The 19,816-nt window shown below is 62.6% G+C and overlaps 2 protein-coding genes across 3 annotated transcripts; one reads left to right on the forward strand and one right to left on the reverse strand.

The window, feature by feature from the left end:
• Nucleotides 1-390: 390 nt before the first annotated feature.
• On the reverse strand, nucleotides 391-5,393 carry UBXN6 (UBX domain protein 6). The gene is made up of 11 exons (XM_082779834.1): nucleotides 5,235-5,393; nucleotides 4,909-5,063; nucleotides 4,163-4,224; nucleotides 3,921-4,052; nucleotides 3,563-3,660; nucleotides 3,055-3,130; nucleotides 2,893-2,977; nucleotides 2,450-2,669; nucleotides 2,209-2,339; nucleotides 1,493-1,638; nucleotides 391-992 (listed from the first exon to the last, which is right to left on the reverse strand). Exons 1-11 carry the CDS (start codon nucleotides 5,315-5,317, stop codon nucleotides 864-866), a joined length of 1,317 nt encoding a protein of 438 aa, XP_082635960.1. The 5' UTR covers nucleotides 5,318-5,393; the 3' UTR covers nucleotides 391-863.
• Nucleotides 5,394-8,729: 3,336 nt separating this feature from the next.
• HDGFL2 (HDGF like 2) lies at nucleotides 8,730-19,269 on the forward strand. 2 transcript variants are annotated; one of them, XM_082780155.1, is made up of 16 exons: nucleotides 8,730-8,859; nucleotides 10,763-10,839; nucleotides 10,932-11,070; nucleotides 12,747-12,926; nucleotides 13,300-13,416; nucleotides 13,541-13,612; nucleotides 13,865-14,012; nucleotides 14,209-14,284; nucleotides 14,381-14,666; nucleotides 15,390-15,484; nucleotides 16,016-16,086; nucleotides 16,460-16,530; nucleotides 16,908-17,009; nucleotides 17,109-17,322; nucleotides 17,955-18,084; nucleotides 18,295-19,268. In XM_082780155.1, the coding sequence occupies exons 1-16, from the start codon at nucleotides 8,788-8,790 to the stop codon at nucleotides 18,371-18,373; spliced, it is 1,929 nt and encodes a 642-aa protein (XP_082636281.1). In that variant the 5' UTR covers nucleotides 8,730-8,787; the 3' UTR covers nucleotides 18,374-19,268. The 2 variants fall into 2 exon arrangements, with proteins under 2 accessions (XP_082636281.1, XP_082636282.1); XM_082780156.1 differs by lacking the exons at nucleotides 10,763-10,839; nucleotides 10,932-11,070 and having other exon boundaries at nucleotides 8,743-8,859; nucleotides 18,295-19,269.
• The last annotated feature ends 547 nt before the right edge of the window (nucleotides 19,270-19,816 follow it).

Genomic DNA, 19,816 nt, shown 5'->3' on the forward strand with positions numbered 1-19,816 from the left:
TGACAACCTGGCATGTAATACCAGGCTTGCTGCCAGCTTACTGCTCTCCTGTACCCATCACAAGTTGTATGTGTATATAAAAGCTGGTTTCTACCCCACAGAAGAACTTAAAATTTAAGCATAAAAGAATGAACTAGCAGCAGACTTGCTAATGAATGTAACAACGTTCCTGTGTTGTTTTTGATTTCTGGTAAGGGTTGTGAGTCGATGAATGAGTTCCCTAAATAGCAGCATAAAGAGCTCCTGATGTTTATGCTCCCAGGCTGCCCCTTGTTCTGGCTGCAGGTGCCCCAAAGCAAGAAGGTGAGGGAGAGGTGTGATGCCACAGCACGTGGTGATCACCTCTGAAAGGCAAAGGTGATTTCAAAGAACTCTAAACCAAGCGCAGTCTTTAAATATTCCATTTAATTAGGCTAAACAACTTTATCTAAATATACTCTCTCCAATAGGAGTTACAGTGCACACAGAAGCAAAAGGAAAAGCTGAAGCCTAAGCCCAGGCCCAGAGCCAGGCTCGCTCAGTTGGGATCCAGCCTTGTATCCACCCCTGCTCCCTCCGCCAAGGGAGGGAAGTGGTGCTTCATCTGGGAACCACCTCGAGCAGTCACGGCTGGGATTTGGTCTCTAAAACCACCGAGAGCAGTCCTGGAAGTGTTTTACTGGGCACGACTGCCTTAGTGTTTGGTTACTGAGCTGGGAAGGTGACTGCAAGGTTGGGTAAACTGGCGCAATCTCTAGCCTCCCGCTCTGCAGAGCTAAACCCCAGCCAGTTCGGAGGTCGCACAGCTGGAAGCTCCACCAGTCTGTATGGGAACAGAAGGGAACAGGCTGAAGCCACTGTCACTGCATCCATTCCCCTTTATTTCAAGACAGTGTCTGGACCCTAGAGAGAAGTTCTGGCTTCAGGGGGCTGGCTGGCTGCTCCTGGCCTGATGCCTGAATGTCCGACATGACCGCTGTGTCCCACACCAGGGTCAGGAGGGCTGAGGGCACCTGGAACAGAGAAGAGAGCATTACTGAGCTCCTCTAGTGCCACACTTTAACCTCCTCCTACCATGCTGTGTGCCTTCACAAAGCTGGAAAAAAGCTTAGTGAGAGCACTTCAACCAAAAAGGAGGAGTGGGGATGGGCAGGAAGCTCCCCAGGGGACACGGCTGGTGGAAGCTTTATGCTAGAGCTGTGCTTGGCTCGTAGTTTGTGCCATCCTGGCTGGCAATTGATGCTTCTGATCTAACTGCTAGCAATTACTGCAGCCTGCACTTCCTACAAAGAGTTCAGTCCCTAAAATTCCTTCCACATCAGCACCTGAGCCTTGAGCCAGAAGCCTTGGTGCAATGACTTGATTGAGCTTAGAAAGAAAGGGCCAGGGCACGACTGTCCTGAAAGCATAAGACAAATCCTAAATTATGAGCAAGAGCTGACCCTGACAACGCGGGTTCTGGGGTTCTGTTGTCCCGTGAAGGCCCCCGTGCAAGGTGCTGGCTCTTACTCACCAGCCCACACTCATTGAAGGCCAAGTTCTCGTCAGTCACTTTGAGACCTCCGGGTCCCAGGAGCTCAAAGGGCAGCCAGTCATCTCTGAGGGCTTCTCTCACAAAGCTGTAGAGCACAGATACGGGTTCTCTTGCATAAAAAGTCCCTGCCATGAGAAAATGAGGTGTGAGATACTGAAAGAGGCCCTGGCATTTACCAAATGGAGCCTTTTGTGGGAGGTTTCACAGGGCTCTGGTACTGCTAACTCCATGAACTGCCTCAGTGGCATAAAACCAGCCTGATTTAACTGAAGTATAAAAGTAGAATTCCCAAAGAAAAATGTTACTTCCATTGCTGCAAACCCCTGCCAGGCTGTAACAAAGAAGCAGCCAAGCCTGAAATTATTTCTGGAGTTCCGTTACAAAACGTGAAGAGGATTTATGCTGTTGTAGAGCCTGACACGGCACAGGCAGCCCCATGCTGGCTCCTCTAACAAACTGATCTAAGAAGTCCAGCTTGCTAGCAGCAGCCCGGGCAGAGCTCATTTAATTGACAAAGCCTCCAGATTCCTCCCTCTGTCAGCCCTGCCTTGCGGTGCCAGCCCCGGGCAGGCGGAGGGCTCAGAGCTGGGAAGAATCATTACAGAAGCGTTACCCCACCCCGCTTCTGCTGCTTTATTCCATCGCTGGTTATTGAAGCTCTTGGGCTACGAGAGAAAGGGCAAGAAGCCCTTTACCTTGCAGGATGTATCCGTCAGGAAACCTGACCCGCAGCAGGGTGTAGTTGTACTTCCGCATCTCCCTTTGCTCTTCTTTCTCTCGCATGGCTCGCGTCCTCAGCATCGCAGCCTTCTCCACCGCCTCTGTCCTTTAGATATTTAGACATAAAGTGGTTTTCAGCCCAAAGGAGGGGTGTGAGGTCGTTAGCTGGCACCGCACGCCCCCTGGGTAGCGGGGTCTCCCCTCCAGCCTACTCACCGGAGCCGCTGCTCGCGTTTTATCTCCTCTGCAGTGAGGTTGAAGAAGTCATCCGGCAGCTCAAAGCGAGCAGCCTCAGGCGAGGGTTTAAAGACACAAAGCTGGCGATCCAGCTGCGGCCGCACCGGCTCCGAGCTCAGAAGTTGCTCTTTGTAGTCCTTGAGGTCTTCCAAGCGGGTCAGCATCTCTTCCTTCAGCACGTAGTACTCCTCTGTGGCCTCTGCAACCCAAAGCACAGGGCTCAAATGTCCCGGCCTTCACTTGAAGCATGGAAGGATCTCCAAAAAACACAGTTTTGACTTGTCAGGGAGAAGACAGGGTGAGGGGCTGTCAATGTGACCGCCTTGGAGCGTGGAGCTCTTGGAGCAGCCGAAGCTGGCTGCCCCTGAGCAGTGGGACAGCCCCAACTGCTCACCCCAGCAGAACACACGTAAATGACTTGCCTTGTCCTGGAACAGGCAGCGTTCTCGTCTCAAACCCAACAGCCTGGAAAAAGTTGTGTGCCCCTTCCAGGCAGTTTATCCTTTCCTGGAAGAAAAGGGGAGGATGAAATGCGCTCTGCTCCAAGCCCCTCGGCAGGGCAGCTGCAGGAGCCGTGGTCTCACCTGGAACACTTTGTTCTGCAGTTTGATTTTCCGGTACTTCTCCTCCTCTGGGTGGAGGTAGATGTTGTCCAGGTACCTGTGGGAAGAGGAATGGAATTCATGGATCAAAGCAGGCACTTCAGGATGTGCTGCCCCAAGGAGCAAAGGTCACATGGAAGGAGACGGCTCAGAGTGTTTTCTCACAGATCTGAGCTGAAAGAAAGTAAGAAGATGAAAGAAAGTGAAAATGAAGAAAGAAAACGATGAAAGAAACTGAAATGAAGTGAAAGAAAGTAAAATGATGTGCTTTGTGCCCCAGCCAGGCAGCAGATGGGGGAGGCTGATCTCAGCCAGCAGCTCCCAAACCTCCTGAACCACTGCAGCCGCTGGGACCGGCTCAGCAGCTGACCTCCTGTCACCTGCCAGCACCCCCTGCCTCAAATGGTTCAAGCATTTGGGTTTGGTTTCCTTCAGACTCTGCATTTCCTTGCCGGGGGGGACGAGCAGCCTGCGCCCACCCCCTACTCACTTGGCCATGGTCTCCACGCCCACACGGACTCTCTCCCGGTCCTTGTTGAAGGTGTGAATCTCCAGGATGGAGGCGGCCACGGGGTCGGTGGAAGAATACTGTGGGACAAGGAGAGCAGCTGGTCACGGGGGAGCTGACGTGCGTGGCTCAGAGCTCCTCGCCTCAGCATTTGCAGCACATCAAAGGCACGAGGAGCATTTTAAGTCAACACCTGAAGGGAGCTGCCCTCCTGGGAGACAGCACAGGGGGGAGCTTTACAAGGCAGAGGGTTCGAGGTCACTGCTGCGCTGCTCGGGGAGATCCATGCCACAGAACGGGTTTAAAGGGGAAGGAGGGAGAGGTGTGCAGTGGTGCTCACCAGCTGGATGGCTTCCCGCATGTGCTTCTCTTTCTGGTCTCTCCTTACAACCGCGCCCGTCAAGGGACAGGTGAAATAGACCCCCGAAACCGAGGGTCTGGCTGCCGCTTGGGTGTCAGGGAATGCTGGGTCCTGAAAGAGACCAAACCATACCTGAAGGGATGAAGGAGGCTTTGCTGTTTGTTTTGGCACATCAGCACTCCTAATTTGATACAGTTTGGGAGCAGCAGCCCGCATCCTACCTCTTTGTCAGCAGAGATTCCTTTCTCACTCGCAGCTGCCTCAGCCATGAGCTCCTTTCTCACTAGAAGAGACAAATCCCGGTTACAGGGGCGGGGGCACAGACCCTGAGTGGTTCAGCAGCGAGCTCTGTGCTCCGCAGCTTTGCCCCAGGGATGCTGACGCTCCTGTGGGCGCTGTGCTCCTGGCCCAGGAACGCACACCCGTGTGTGACCCCATTTCTGAGAGGTTTGTCATCAGCCCCAGCAGCACTGCCCAGCTAACCCTGCCTGCCTGGGGATCCCTCTCCAGACCAGGAGAGGCTGAGCTCAGCTCACAGAGCTGCAGGGACTGGCAGGGCCCTCAGAGCTCCCCGGGCCCAACCCCCTGCCAAAGCAGTTCCCCAGAGCAGGCTGCCCAGGGAGGCGTCCAGACGGGCCTTGAAGATCTGCAGAGAAGGAGCCCCCCCAGCCTCCCTGGGCAGCCTGTCCCAGCGCTCCGGCACCCTCCCCGGGAAGAAGTTCTTTGGCGTGTTGGTGCGGAACTGCCTGGGCTCCATTTGGTGGCCACTGCCCCTTGTCCTGTCCCCACCGAGAAGAGCCTGGCTGCGTCCTGCCCTCACCCTGACACCTTTCCACACACCAATAAGGCCACCCCTCAGCCTCCTGTCCCCCAGCTCCCCCACCCTGTCCCGGTGGCACCGTCGCTCCCCTCCCTCCACCACCCCCGTGGGCCCTCCCGATCCGCCCCGAGCCCGGCGCCCCCCTACCCTGGTTCCTGATGGCCTCCTGCGACGAGGGCGGCTTGGCCTTGCCCTTCAGCTCCATGCGGGCCAGCGCCGCCGCCGCCGCCATCTGCGCCTCGTCGGTGGGGCCCTGCCGGGGCCTCGGCGCCGCCTCCGCCTTCGGCTTCTCCTTGGGGGCGCTGCGGGAGGGCCGGGGCCGCTGGGGGGCAGCTCCGGGGACCCCCCATTTACCCCCCCCCCCCCCTCCGCCGTCCCCCTCCGTGCCCGGTACCGGCCCGGCCTCACCTCGCCCCCCCCCTACCCACCCTCCCGGTACCGGCCCGGTCCCCGCAGCCCCCGCGCCCAGTTACCGGGACGGTTCCGACAGCTTCTGGCCCGGCCCCGCGCTCTTGAACTTGAGGTCGGCCTTGATCTCCTGGAAGAATTTCCGCATGGCGCCGGGCCCCGGCGGCGGGCCGGGAGCCTACCGGCCGCCTCACCCGCCCGCTTCCGCCCCGCTCTGCTCGCTTCCGCCGGAAGCGGCGGGGTCGCCGCTCTAGCCCGCCGTCTCTATGGGTGGCGCGCGCGGTCCTCCAAGCACCGCCCCCTCCCCACCGTGGAGGTCCCGGTTCCCCCCCCGCGGCCCAGCCCCCCAAAGCAGCTCCCAAACCCCCAACTCTCCCCCAAAAAAGCCTCCAAATCCATCCTAAACCCCCCCAAAAAAACTCCAAACCTGTCCTAAAGCCCTCAGCCCCCTCCTCAAAACTCCCAATCGCCCCCCTAAGAACCTCCAAACCCATCCTAAAACCCCACTACCCCCCCACGAAAAATCCTAACCCATCCTAAAACCCCCACCCCCCAAAAAACTCCAAACCTGTCCTAAAACCCCCAGCCCCCTCCTCAAAACCCCAACTCCCCCCAAAAAAGCTCCAAACCCATCCTAAAACCCCCCAGTCCCCTCCAAAAAAACTCCTAACTTGTCCTAAAACCCCCAACTCCCCCCCCCAAAAAAACCAAACCTATTCTAAAACCCCCAACCCCACAAAAAAAAAAACTCCAACTCCTTCCTGACACCTCCAACCCCTCCAAAAAAAACAAACTTGTCCTAAAACCTCCAATCTCCCCCCTTAAATCAAAAAACAACTCGATTTAATCCCCCCCAAAACCTCCAAACCTGTCCTAAAATCCCAAACCCACCCGAAAACCCCCAATCCCACCAAAAAAAAATCCAAACCCATCCTAAAAGCCCCAAAGCCTCCCCAAAGCCCCTTAGCCTGTCCTAAAAGCCCCAACCTCCCCCAAAACCTCCGATCCCATCCCAAATTCCTGCACCAAAAAAGTCCTAAAAAAAGAACAAACAAACAAAAAAAACAAACCAAACCAAACCAAAAAAATCTCCAAATCCATCCTAAAACCCCCAACCCCTTCCTAAAACTGCAGCCATAATTCCCCGGAGCAGGCGGGCGTGCAGCGGCAGGGTGCCCCTGTCAGCTGGGCGATCCGAGGGGGTCCAGATGTGGGTAAATAACATAATAATATCTTAATAAATAAAACAAAGTTTGGTTAAATAAAACCAAGTTGGGTTAAATAAAACAAAGTTTGGTTAAATAAAACAAAGTTTGTTTTTTCTCCACGTGCAGCTCTATGCCTCCAGCCGGCGGCTTGCGCTGAGGGAGGCCTCATGCCGCCACTGCCTCCGTCCCACTACCAGACACGAATCTTGAGACAAAAATGAATAAAATAAATTAAATATATATATATATATTTTATAATAAAACTTTAGGTGTGGCCCTGTGCCTCCAAGCAGGAGCTCGGCAGGCCTCATGCTGGGCTGAGCGGCCGGGGGCACCCAGCACAACCCCACAGCTCCATCCTCCCCTGACACCTGTGTTAAATGGCTGGAGACACTTTTTTTTTCTGTGAAACCCCCTAAAATCGGTTCAAAACCAGGCAAAGGGCTGCAAATCGCGTGAGGACAGCGCAGACAGCAGGCTGGGGGCTGGCTCCACGAGGTTATTCCCACACAGAGCTGGGCCGCAGCGGTGCCATTTTCCTCCCAGGGCTGTCAGGGACCGGCCCATCGTGTCCCCACCACGTCCCCAGGGGCCCGGGAGCTCCTCCCGGGGACACCTCAGAAACACAGCGCCCCAGGAGCCGGCTTTGTGGCTTCTCTTCCACCCAGCCCTGCCTAATTTCCCCTCGCCAACAAAGCCGCCGCGCACGCCCCGGGTGCCGCAGGCGAGCGCCCGGCCCGGGTTTGTTCTCATTTTGCCTCTCCCCAGAGGTGTGACGGACATAAAATAATTCCTACAGCACGTGGGGGTTGTTGGCCAGCACCTCAGGCCGCCACGTCCTCGCACCCGGCCGCTCGCCACCGTTTTGTCGCCGTTTCTGCCTTCGAAGCCGGCAGGTGAGCTTTTTTTTCGGTGACTTCACGGATAAAACGGGATGAAAAAATGGGGCTAAACCAGCGTGAGCTTCCAGACGGATTCTTTATATCGTTTCACTCCAAATTAGTAAGATTTAAGTTAAAAAATAATAATAAATAAATAAATAAGGATGTAAACAGGTCTAATTCTGCTGCACAATTCCCACTTCTTCCCCCTATAACCACCCCTTTCCCATGCCCTGGGCAGAAATCCTGTTGTCTCTGCTGTTTTTTTGGGGTCCCTTGCAGCTGCCCCCAGTTTCTGGTCACACCGGGATGTCCCTGCTGCTTTTTGGGCAGCTGTGGGGATTTCATTTCGCCGGGTACATCCTGCCCCAGCGCCCCCCAGCCCTGACACCTGCAGGGGGGCTCGGGATCTTCGGCTGCACCCTGCCCCCAGCCAGACGGCCGCTTTTTACCCTTTTTGCCCCCAAAAAGCAGCTGCTGGGCTCTCCCCTGCTCCCCAGCACGACACCCGGGGCTCCCATCAGGGTCTGGTGGCTCCCTGTGGGGCATCGCCCACCCCCGGACACCCCCGGGGCCGGTGCCCCCCGGTGTCCCCGCAGCCCCCTGCCCTTACCCTGGTCTGTTTGGCCCCGGCCCCCGCCCCACAGCTCACCACGGGTCCCGGGACCCCCAAGGACCCTCCCAGACCCCCCCCCGGAACCCTCCTGGAACCCCCCGAGACCCCCGAGCTCTCCCCGGGACCTTCCTGGATCCCCTCGGGACCCCACCCTGGACCCCCAAGACCCTCCCGGACCCCCCCGGGATCCCCCGAGACCTTCCCGGACCCCCCCGGATTCCCTGGGACCCTCTTGGACTCCCCCTGGACCCTCCCGAGACCCCTGAGACACCCCCGGGACCCTCTCGAACCCCTCCGGGACCTCCCCCGGGACCCTCCTGGACCCCCCCGGGACCCCCTAAACCCTCCCGGGACCCTCCTGGACCCCCTGGACCCGCCCGGGACCTCCCGAGACCCCCCTGGGACCCTCCTGGACCCCTCCAGGACCCCCTAAACCCTCCCGGGACCCCCCGGGACCCCCTCAGGACCCCCCCAGACTTCTCCCGGGACCCCTGAGACCCCCCCGGGACCCACTCGGACCCTCCTGGACCCCCCACCGGGACCCCTGAGACCCCCCTGAGACCCTCCCGGACCCCCCCCCGCCCCCCTCCTGCCCCCGCCCCCTCCCCTCTCCCCCTCCCCTTTGGCCCCGCCCCCTCCCCGCTCCCCATCCCGCTGAGCGGCCCGGCCCAATCCCATCCTCCCGCCGTGCCCTCTCCTCCCTCCCATTGGCCGGCAACCTTGAGCGGCACCTCCTCCCACCAACAGCATCCTCGGCTTCGCGGGGGGCGGGACATCCTGCGGGCCGGGCCGGGCCGTCTCCGCCCCCCGCTGCCCGGTGCTGCCCCGCGGCCTGGGCCTGGGCCTCCGCCGCCGCCGCCTCCCTCCCCCCCCTCCCCTCAGCCCCGAGGCCGCCCCCCCCCCCGGCCCCGCCATGCCGCACAGCTTCAAACCCGGGGACCTGGTGTTCGCCAAGATGAAGGGCTACCCGCACTGGCCCGCCCGGGTGAGCCCCGGGGGAACCGAGCCGCTGAGGGGGACGGCGGGAGGGGGGAGGAGGCGGGACCGGCACCGGGAGGGGGGTGGGGGGGGAACCGGGGGGGGGGTTAACGGGTACGGACAGGGATGGGGCTGCGGGTACTGGGTGTGTATTGGGTGGGGGGCTCGGTACCGGGCAGGCAGCGGGGCGCGGGGACCGGTACCGGGCATGCAGGGGGGGGGGGACCCGGTACCGGCACCGGGATGGGGGCTGCTGCCTGTGCTTAAACCGGGATGGGGGACCCGGTACCGGCACCAGCACTGGGATGGGGCCCGGTACCGGACCTGCACCGAGTGATGCTCTGGTCCCCGTACCTGCAGCGGGGGGGGTGTCCCGGTACTGGCACCGGGATGGGGCCCGGCACTGGGCAGACACCGGGGCGGGGGACCCGGTACCGGTACCAGCACCAGGATGGGGCCCGGTACCTGCAGTTGTACCGGGATGGGGGACCTGGTACCGGACCTGCACCAGGTGATGCTCTGGTCCTGGTACCTGCACCGGGGGGGTGTCCCGGTACTGGCACCGGGATGGGGGCTGCTGCCTGCACTGGCACCGGGACAGGGGACCCGGTACCAGCACCGGGATGGGGCCCGGTACCCGTCCTTGCACAGGGACAGAGGATCTGGTACTGAACCCGCACCGGGATGGGGTCTGGTCCCAGCACCTGCACTGGGGTCGGGGGCCCGGTACTGGCACCGGGATGGGGCCTGGTACTGGGCAGACACTGGGACGGGGGACCCGGTACTGGACCCACAGCGGGTGATGCTCTGGTCCTGGCACCGGGAGGGGGTCCGGTCCCGGTCCCGGTCCCTGCTCGGGGCCTTCCCCCAGGCCAGGCAGCCCGCTTCCAGCACGCCCCCAGCACGTCCCCGCTCCGGGGCTGGGGCTGAGCCGCCCCGGATTAACGGGGTCCTGCACCCACAGCGGGGCAGGAGCCGGCTCCCAGGCCGCACGCTGCTGCTGTCCCCGGTGGGACCGATCCCGGAGCAGAACTGGGGCTGGAGGCCACACCGGGACCTGTGCTGGCACCGGGAGCGGGGCCCCGTGGTGCTGCCCGTATAACGGGGGCATCCCGCACTGCTGTGGGGTCGCGTGGGGCTGGGGCTCCAGCGAGGAGCGGGGCAGCCCTTTGGGACCCCCCGGTTGCGAACGGGGGGCAGCAGGAGGAGGAACGGGGACGCAGCCGCTTCGGGGGCCGTGAGCTGTGGAGGTGTGGGGTCGGGGGCAGCCGGTGCCGTTTGTGGGGTGCATTTGGGGGCAGGCGGCCCGGTGGGCAGCGCCGTGCGGCGGCACCGGAGGAGGAGCTGCGGACGGAGCGGTCGGGGTGAGAGGCACCTCGCGGCACCTTGCGGCTCGGGGGCTCCCGGTGGGCAGCCGGGGGCCAGGCGGGGTTGTATGCCATGCGGGATCGGGGCCGGGGAGGCGCCGGGGGCCGGAGACGTCGCCGCTTGACCCGTGAGACCCGGGATGATGCCGTCGTGGCCGGCCTGGCACCGGGGGGGTCACCCAGCACCGAAAGGATTCGGCCCTGCCAGGAGGGCGCTGGCGTTGCCGGCTTCCAGCGGCCTCTCTCCTGCTTTTAGCCGGCTCCTTTTTGGGGAGGCTCCTCCCGAAGACTTCTCCCCGGCCCGCGGGGACAGCCCCGAGAGCCCGGACCACGCCGAGCCGACCGACGGGCACCGGAGCCGGCGCGGCGCGTGGGAAGAAGACGCCGGGGGTGGGGGCCTCCCCGCCGTGCGTCCCGCTGGTCGCCGTGCTCGCCGTCCCGTTGCCGCCGCCGCCGCCGCTAGCCAGGGCTACCGGGCGCCTCGCAGAGGACGTGCTCCAGCCGCTCTCTCTCACCACCCTCCCGCTTTGGGTTTCCTTTCAGATCGATGACATCGCGGACGGCGCCGTGAAACCCCCGCCGAACAAGTACCCCATCTTCTTCTTCGGCACTCACGAGACGTAAGCGCTGCCTCGCTCCCCCCCACCCCAAGCTCTGGGCCGCGCCCCCGCTGCCTCCGCTCTGGGCTCACCTCTGCTTTGTTTCTCTCCAGCGCCTTCTTGGGCCCCAAAGACCTGTTCCCCTATGAAAAGTATAAGGACAAATATGGGAAAACAAACAAGAGAAAAGGCTTCAACGAGGGATTGTGGGAAATCCAGAACAACCCTCACGCCAGTTACAGTGCCCCTCCGGTGAGTGCGGGCCTCGCGTGGCGGGGGGGCAGCGAGGACGTGGGCTGCGAGCACCTCCTGCTCTCCTCCTCTCTCTGCTTCTCCCCGCTGTGGTGTCTCCGCGCTTCCGCCTCGCGCAGCAGCTTTCTCAGGGTTGCAAAGCCTTCCCTTTCCTCTGCCCTCTCCCTTTCGGTGCAAGACTCGGCCCCGCTCGCCCTCCGAGAGGTAGGCACCTCTGTCCCCGGCTCCGAGGCGGAACGGGGGGCGCGCTCGGCGTGCCTCGCCCCGAACCCGGAGAGGATTTTTGCTCGCAGGGCCCGGGGCAGCCCCTCTCTTCAACCGTCTCTCAGGTCCTGAGCCAAAAGCCCACCGACGGCTCCTCTAGCGGGCGCCAGGGCTGGCTGGGAGGCAGCTCTTCGCTGTCGGTTGTCGGCGTGCGAGGGGCCTTTCGTGACCGTAATTGTGTGATGCAATTTATTGTATAGCGATCTCCAGAGGAGGCGGCCAAAGCAGCTTCATAGGCAGTTGGGCTGAAGAGGCAGAGGCAGAGGAAGGTTTTTAAGGTGAGCTACGAAGACCGGCCGCTCTGGAGGTAGGCAGGCTCAGGTGTGCTGCTGCCGGCGCAGGAGAGAGGTTGTGGTTTGTAGGAGCGCTGGGAGATGCTCGGACCCGGCGCCGCCGCCGAGGTGAGGCCGTGGAGGTGCCTGGAAATCCCGGGAGCGACTTCGCCTCTCCGCGGCGGTGGGCGGGAGGCTGGTGGTGGTGAGGGAGGCGGCAGCCACGGCCGGAGACTGCTCAGCACCACCACGAACTCCCGGCGGGGTTGAGGAACCCACTCCTGAGGGGCTTGCTGGGAGCGGGGGGAGCGCCCGAGGCTACGCCGGACATCCCAGCGAGGCTGCGGGTTCGCCGACTGCGCCTGGAGGAGCAGAAGAGGTTGAAGGAGAGGCTTGACTTCGAGATCCGAGTGCAAGGAGGTGCCAGGAGGCCAAAACGAGGAGAGGCTTTCCGGCAGGAAGGCTCCGGTGCTGGAAGAACCCCCGCGCAGCTAGGGACGGCCGCTCCTGCTGCGCGTGAAGAACGAAACACCGAGAAGAAGACGGGAGCTCAGGTGTGAGGAACCTCACGAAGGGCTGACGAGAAGCTGGGACGCCTCCCCTGCGCGGAGGGACGGAGCAGGACGGAAGAGATCCCAGCTGGGCCAGAGCAGTGGCTCGAATCGAGGGCCGGCAGCCCAGGAGGAGGAGGGCGGCCGCTCGCTGATTCCGGAGGAGAGGCCGAGCCCAGCCGCCGGCAGGGCAGGCAGAGGAAGGCTGGGATGCGCTCGCCCCTCGGGGGCCCGTCCAGCCCGGGCTTCTCTGAGGGTCTGTGGCAGGGCGTGAGGCTGCCGGGGAGGGGAGCGAGGTGGCTGTGGTGGTCTCGGGGTGGCGCGGAAGGGGCTTCGGGAAGGGGGTGCAGGGGAATCAGCAGCGGGTCGGCCGAGCGCCCTCCTTGAAGGGCCGGGAAGGTCTCCGGAGGGTGCTGGCTCCTCTCGGGGGGCCTCGGCAGGAGGGGTCTGTGCCCTGTGCTCCTCTGTGTGTGCTCCTCTCTGCTCAGTGCTGCTCTCTGTTGCTTGTCGCCCCCGCTCGCCCCCTTCTCTCCTGCCTGCCGCGGGCCTTGCGGGGGCAATAACGCTTTGTCGTCTCCGCTGTCTTTAGCCCGCGAGCTCCTCGGACAGCGACGTTCCCGAGAACGACCCCATGGGGGGGAGCGACGCGGGGGACGACGAGGACGACCCCGCCATGGCCGCCGTCACCGCAGAGAAGATGGAAAGCGACGAGGACTCGGATCGGGGCAGCGACCACAGCGGGCTGAAGCGAAAATCGTTGGCGATGAAAGTGAGTGAGGGGCTGGGGGAGCAGGGCCAGGAGGAGGCTGGGACGTGGGTGTTGGGCCCCCCATGGAGCTGCCCCCCTTCCTCCAAAAGAAATGAAGCATTTGAACGTGTGGAGGGGGGAAGAAACCACCTTGCTCCAGGGGGAAAGTTGGGTTAGTGCAGGTTTGGGGTCTCTGAGGTGCTGGGACAGCCACGTCCTGGAGCGGTTTGCAGAGAGACCAGAGCTGCACGGCTCTTCTGAGTGTATCTGGCTGGTTTTTTTGGGTTCCCCTGGTGGGGGAGAGTTGGGCAAGCCCTTCTCAGCCAGGGTTTGCTTTCTGCTTGGGTGTTAGAGGGGGTGGGCCTCTCTCACTGTGTCGCTTCTTGGCCGTCAGATGCCGGTGGCAAAACGGCCTCGGAAATCTTCCAGCGACCTGGATCAGGGCAGCCCCTCCCTGACAGAAGAGGAGAACTCAGAAACGTCCTCGGAGTCGGAAAAAAACAGTGACCAGGTGAGGAGGTTTGGGGCTGCGTCTGCCTGGAGGCTGGCGGGGACAGTGGCACCGAGGCAGGGGGAGCAGATTGGCTTCACCGCCGTGAGACCGTTCCCTGTTTAATCTCTGTGTTTTCCTCCAGGATTTCACTCCCGAGAAGAAGCCAGTGGCCAGGGCTCCCCGGAGGATGCCTGCAGGGGGCAGGAAGAAGAAGGTAAACGTCCCCCTGCAGTGGCTTGGCCCCTGGGTTGCTGCTTCAGGCTCCTCTGCTCATCCCTGGGGGCGAGGGAGCTGGCTGCTGGCAGCCCCTGGAGGGAGGCTGGGTCAGGGTGGGCTCTGCTGGTGGGGGTCCAGAGCTAGAAGAGAGCTTGCTTGTGTCTCGGTGACCCGTCTGGGCGCCGTGCCGCTGTGTTTGGGGCAGCAGCTGCTCCTGTTCCCCGCATCCAACCCCGCTTTGTGCCTGCAGAAAGTGGCGTCCGGCTCCGATTCGGATTCCAAAGCGGACTCGGACTCGGAAATGGGCAACGCAACCGTGGACATGACCAAGTCGGACTCCAACTCCGACTCGGACTCCGACGTGTCTGTGAAAAAGCCTCAGCGGGGCAGGAAGCCAGGTAGGAGACGCCAGGTAACACCCAGGAGACTTCACCTGCCACAAGCGGGCCCCTGCCGGCTCCCTCGGGAGGCTGGAGGGCGCGTGGCATGGGTGCTCCTGGAGCTCTGGTGTCCGCTTCTGCGCTGAACAGCGTCCAGAAGTTTCCAGAAGCACCTCCCAGGGCTCCTGCTCACCCTCCTCCCCTTGCCTTGCAGCTGAGAAGCCCCCTCCCAAGCCCCGTGGCAGGAAGCCGAAGCCCGAGCGCGTCCCCACCAGCTCCAGCAGTGACAGGTGAGGCTGGGGCGCCGTCCCCTGGGGCTGGGGGGCTTGGGGGTCGCCGGCCTCCCCTCCCACACGAGGGGTCCGAGCGTGCCCTGTCCTCGGCAGCGACAGCGACAGCGACGTGGATCGCATCAGCGAGTGGAAGAGACGGGACGAGGAGCGGCGGCGGGAGCTGGAAGAGAAGAGGAAGAGGGAGCAGGAGGAAGAGATCCGTCGGCTGCGGGAGCAGGAGAAGGAGGAGAAGGAGAAGAGGAAGGAGAAAGCGGAGAAGGGCGAGGAGGCGCACTCGGACAGCGACAGCAGCGCGGACGACGAAGTAGCCAAAAAGGGCAGGAAAGGCCGGGCCAAGGCTCCGTCCTCCTCAGATTCCGACCTGGAGATGGAGAAGGAGGTGAGTGCAGCGCTGGGAGGGGCTGGGGGGGCTGGTGGCAGGCAGCAGCAGCCTGTCCTCTCCCTGCCACGTCAGCAGGAGCCTCCAGGAGCTCAGGGACCTGCTGTCCTGGCTTTCTTTCACCCTGGGGAGCACGGGGAAGGGCTGTGTGCCACGAGGAGCTGTGTGCTGGCCCAAGAGGCCCCGTCCAGTTCGCATCCCTGTGATGCTCTCTCCCCGCAGTCACTGCATTTGCCCTGCTGCCCTCTGCAGAGGCAGGGGAAGGGCCGGCAGGGCTCGGCTGCAGCACTGAGGAGGGCTGCAGAGGGCTCGTGGCCAGGGGCAGGGTCTCCCTTTCCGCCTGCTGCCTGCTCCTCTGCAAAGAGCAGGGCCGGGAGAGCAGCACGAAGACCTCAGCCCTGCGGGGAAGCGTGGCTCTGGCAGGCTGGGTGGGCTCTCCTCCCCCCCGTGCTGTATCCCAGCTCCTTTTTTTACCCTGTGCTGGGACAGCCCCGCACCCAGAGCGGTTGGGCTGCTCGCAGCAGCCTTGCAGCAGTGCTGCTGGGGGCGCTGGCTGCTGGCACTGCTGGATCCTGCCCCGATGGGGCTGAGAGGACAGGAGCAGGAGCAGGAGCAGGAGCAGGAGCAGGAGCAGGAGCAGGCCGTGGTGCTGCCTCCCTCCCTCCCGCAGCGGGGTGGGCTCTGCCGCAAGCTGCTCTCGCCTGCATTGTTCTCTCCTTGAAGGTAAAGAAGCCGGCGAAGAAGCAGCCCTCGGAGTTGTCAAGGAAACCGAATCAGAAGGAGAAGAGGGGCCGAGCAGAGGAGAAACCGCGGAACAAGTCAGCATCTCCCCTCCTCTGCTCCTCTGGGGCCAGGGCTGCTCCTCGGCTGCTGCCCCAGCCCTGCTGCGGACCCGCGGGGTGGGGATGGGGTCCTGGTGGAGCTGGCTGTGCCAGCAGCACCCCCGGAGGGCTTCCTCCTCTCCTCCTTTCCTTTCTGGAGCTGAAGGAGCCGACGGAGGTGTCTGGGGAGGGGGGAGGCACCAGGCTGAGCATCCCTGCTGCTCTGCGACACACAGAGGAAGATCCTGGGGGCATCCCGGGCCACTTCAGCTTTGGGCTCTGCCTTTCTGCAGTCCCGGGGAGCTGGGGCATGGGGGAGCTGCTGCCTCGGAGCTCCTGGCTGTGTGAGCTGGGAGATGTGTGTGGGAGACGAGTGTGAGCGTGGGTGGAGCGCGGCCGGGCTCCGCTGGGCAGTGGGGGACGCGCTGGGCCGAGCTGTCACCTCTCTCGCTAGCCCAGCAACACGCAGGTGGTTTTACCTGCGGGCATCCCCTGCCTGATTTCACCTCGTTCCTTTTCCTCCCGCAGACCTCTGAAGGTGGAACGAGGCCGCAAGAAGTCGGAGCTGATCCCCGAAAGGAGAATGGAGAAGAAAAAGGGTGAGAGGGTGGGGGCTGTGAGGGCAGCTCGCAGGAGAACAGAGACAGAAGGGAGCTGGGGCTGCTTCCCCCGGCCTGGGGAAGGATCTTTCCAGCAGGGCTCACTTCTGGTTGGGCCCTGCCGGTGCTGCTGTGATCCCTGCACCGTGCTGGGAAGTATTTACGGGGTGTGTAGGGACAGCTTCCCTGCAGGCATCCCCTTCCCGTTGGGGCACACCCCAGCCTCTCCTCTTCAGAGCAACCCCTGGGGCTGCTTTCAGCCTTGGAGCCACGAGAGGAAACCAAACCCCTTTTGGGGGCAGAGCTTGTGGGCTCCAGGCCGTTGGGTGCTCCCCCCCCTGATGCCCCGGCCTGTCTGTTTTCGCTGCTCCAGAGCCCACCGTGGAAGAGAAGCTTCAGAAACTTCACAGCGAGATCAAGTTTGCCCTGAAGGTGGACAACCCGGTGAGTGCCTGGCTGTGTGAGCCACCACGGGCACCTCGCCCAGCTGCTGGAGGCTGCTGGTGCTGGGCTGGAAGCTGGGTGCTGTGAGGGGACCGTGCTCACAGCGGTGCCACTCTCTGGTGCCCACTGGGAGCTGGCAGAGGAGCTTCTGCCCTTCTCTGCCACCCGTTCCTCTCCCCGTGCTGGGCTGTGGGCGTCCTCTCACCTGAGCTGGGGCTGGGGGGCTGCAGCGCTGGGTTTCTCCCTGGAGACAGCACCCAGAGCTTTGCCAACCCCCCCGGAGGCAGCTGGCAGACAGAATCCCTCCGTTTTCCCCCTGCTGCTCGTGCAGGGCCAGGTGTAACCCACGGTTTCTAACCTCGGTGCCCTCCCTGCAGGACATCAAGCGCTGCCTGAACGCGCTGGAGGAGCTGGGCACGCTCCAGGTCACCTCTCACATCCTGCAGAAGCACACGGACGTAGTGGCCACTCTGAAAAAGGTACGAGGGGGGGGCTGATCGCCGGGTGGAGGGAGGGGGTGACACCCTTGGCTTGCCACGAAGGGTGCCAGCACCTCCTGCCCCCCGGGGCTGTCGCAGATCCGTCGCTACAAAGCCAACAAAGAGGTGATGGAGAAAGCCGCCGAAGTTTACACCCGGTTGAAGTCGCGCGTCCTGGGACCAAAGATGGAGGCGATCCAGAAAGCCAACAAAGCCGGCCAGGAGAAGGACAAGGGGGACGTGGACAAGAGCCAGGAGAAGCTGGCGGGAGGGGAGACGAGGAATGAGAAGGGGGAAGAGGAGACAAACGCTGGTAACGCACCCTGCCCCTCTCTCAGGGCGCTTCCCGGCTCTGTTTGGGCCTGTAGCAACCTCGGGGCTCCTGGCCCTGGGTGCAGCTCGTGGCAGAGGCCGTGGGGCTGCCTGCAGAAGGGGCAATTTCACCCCCAGCTTCTCGTGGAGCGTGTCTGAGCTTGGGGACTGCGTGTTGAGGCAGGGCGCCGCGGGCTGAATATCAAAGGCTGGCGGCAGTGAGAGCAGAGGGCAAGCTCGGTGCCCACGCCCTGACTCGGGGTGGCTGCGGGGCAGATTTTGGGCCAGGCCAGCTCCTCGCTGCCAGCTCGAGCCCTGCTCCCGGGCACCAGGGGGATGGAGGAATGCGGAGCCGCCCTTGGCCGCTGGCTCAGGCTCTTGCGCAGGCAGCTGGGGACTGGGATCTTCCATCCCCGCCTGGGGACAGCCCCGTAATGCTGCAAGAGCCTTCCTGGAGGAACTGGCGGGGAAAATCCACGCTGCTGTCAGCCTCTGGGCACGGGGAATGGAGGCTTTGGGGCCCTTCTGGTGGCTGTCAGCCCTGGGTGAAGGGACAGCCTGCCTGTGGATTGGGGTGAACGAGGCTTCAGCCACCACCGTGCCCAGGTATCCGACCTTGTCTCTTCCCTGCAGACCTCTCAGCTCCTGTGAACGGTGAATCCTTATCCCAAAAAGCGGAGGGCACAGAGGAGAAGGAGAGAGACAAAAGCCAAGGGCCGGGAGCCAGCGAGCTGGAGGCGTCTGCCGAGGAGACCCACAACAAGTGAGCACGGGGGGGGGCTCGGCAGCTCCTCAGCACCCACCACGCCTCCACCCTCAGCTCCTCAGCAAGCTGGGCTCTTGCTCACCACCTCTGGGGGATGCCAGAGCTTGTGGGGCTTCTCCTGGCTTGGGGAAGAGCCTGGGTTGGGGGAGGGAGGGACGCTGTGGGCACGGGGAGGCTCTTGCTGAGGTGCCTGTGCTCTGCCCGCAGCGTGCAGGATTATCCCAACGCCGAGCGCGAGAGGGCTCGCGGGGAGTCAGAGTCTGTGGACGACGCGGAGGAGAGCTGAGGAAGCGGGGCCCGCCTGAGGGAGGATGCAGAGGGGGCCGTGCTGCCTGACGGGAAGGGAGACCGGCCTCCCCCTCGCCCATCTTTGAGTTACTTCACTAAGTCACACAGTAGCTGATGTCCTAGGTCTTGTCCTGTGCCCCCGACCCTGTGAAAGCACCGAACGCAGGGGCAGACTGTGCTGTTTGTCTGTATTTGTCCCCTCTTTTTTTTTTTTTTTCCTTTTTTTTTTTTTGTTCTCCCCTTCCACCTAATTTCTTGTGATTTCGACCGCCATGAAATGAATATAAAGGGTTTTTTAATGAAAAACACGAGGAGCCCTAGTGTCTATTTCTTCAGGCATCGCTGACTGTGACTAGGGGAGGGCAGGAGCATCCCTCTTCCCTTTGCCCCCTTCCCGGGGCACTGACTGGAATAATCCCCCGGGGGGGCCCTCTTCCCTCGGGCCAGGAGCCAGGCCGGGCACCCATGGGTGGCCCCGTGTCTGTCGGGGGACACCTGGCCCCCCGAGGGGTGAGGGCAGGGCCTGGCTGTGCCCCCAGGGCTGCTCCAGGCTCCTTTCTTCTCGATTTTCCTGTGCCCTGGCTGGGAGCAGCCGTGTCCCAGCAGTCGGGGACCCTCTCCCTGCTGCTCGGAGCCCCTTTCCCTGCCCCGCCGTTCCCTCGGGCTGGGTGCAGCTGCTGGAGCCTGGTCCCTCTGCTCCCACAGAGGCCGCAGGGCCGGGCACCAGCTTTTGGGGAAAAACAAAGTGAAATTGTGTATTCGCTCCTCTCTGAGCTGGGGGACTCGAGCGGGGCAGCGTCCTGCCTCGTGCTGGGCAGCGTCTCCTTTGTCTGTCTGTCTCTCCGCTCTTTTGCAAGGATCTGGAGCTTTTGTACATGTAAAATAAAGATGTTCCCAGCTCAACCAGCCGCCGCGTCCTCGTGTCCTCTTTGTGCAAGGATCGGGTGCCCGCACGGGCTCAGTTGCCCCGCTCCTGCTCGGAGGCTGCTGTTGCTGTAACCCTGCCCTTGGGGAGCCCGGGTTCTTTTCCAGGCTTGATTTCATGCTCCAACCCTTCATAAACAGAACCCAAATAAACCCCGTGTCCCTCTTGCCCAATTTTCGGGAAGCGAGAGGCGGAGGGAGGAGGGATGGGGTGGGAGGGGATGGGCACTGCTGCCCGCTGCGGGGCCGATTCAGCCCTGTCCTTAGGGCCCTGATGGCTGGGGCAGGGGGACAGGGACCTGCCACCATGCCCCAGGAGAGGCTGGACGAGCCACACAGCACCCAGCAAGGGGCTCACCCAGCTGCTGGGTGGCTTAAAGCCAGCTGCAAGCCCCCCACACCCCATTTCAGCACCTCGGGGCAACGCTGACCCAAAACAATCCCCAGCCCACACCACCTCGGAGCCCTGGCCAGGAGCAGGAGCCCCGGGGAAGGACTCAACGACACGAGACACGAG

Source organism: Aythya marila (assembly GCF_965140915.1).
Source record: "Aythya marila genome assembly, chromosome: 27".
In the NCBI taxonomy this organism is placed as follows: domain Eukaryota; kingdom Metazoa; phylum Chordata; class Aves; order Anseriformes; family Anatidae; genus Aythya; species Aythya marila.

Bases quoted from the DNA above. Each gene is read 5' to 3' on its own strand.
- UBXN6 (XM_082779834.1), bottom strand. From the start codon at position 5,317: ATGCGGAAATTCTTCCAGGAGATCAAGGCCGACCTCAAGTTCAAGAGC. The intron at 3,661-3,920 runs GTGAGCACCACT...CTTGTCCCACAG, and splicing joins TGCGGGAAGCCATCCAGCTG to TATTCTTCCACCGACCCCGT. The intron at 993-1,492 runs GTGAGTAAGAGC...TCTCTGTTCCAG, and splicing joins CCTTCAATGAGTGTGGGCTG to GTGCCCTCAGCCCTCCTGAC.
- HDGFL2 (XM_082780155.1), top strand. From the start codon at position 8,788: ATGCCGCACAGCTTCAAACCCGGGGACCTGGTGTTCGCCAAGATGAAG. The intron at 11,071-12,746 runs GTGAGTGCGGGC...CGCTGTCTTTAG, and splicing joins CCAGTTACAGTGCCCCTCCG to CCCGCGAGCTCCTCGGACAG. The intron at 14,285-14,380 runs GTGAGGCTGGGG...TGTCCTCGGCAG, and splicing joins ACCAGCTCCAGCAGTGACAG to CGACAGCGACAGCGACGTGG.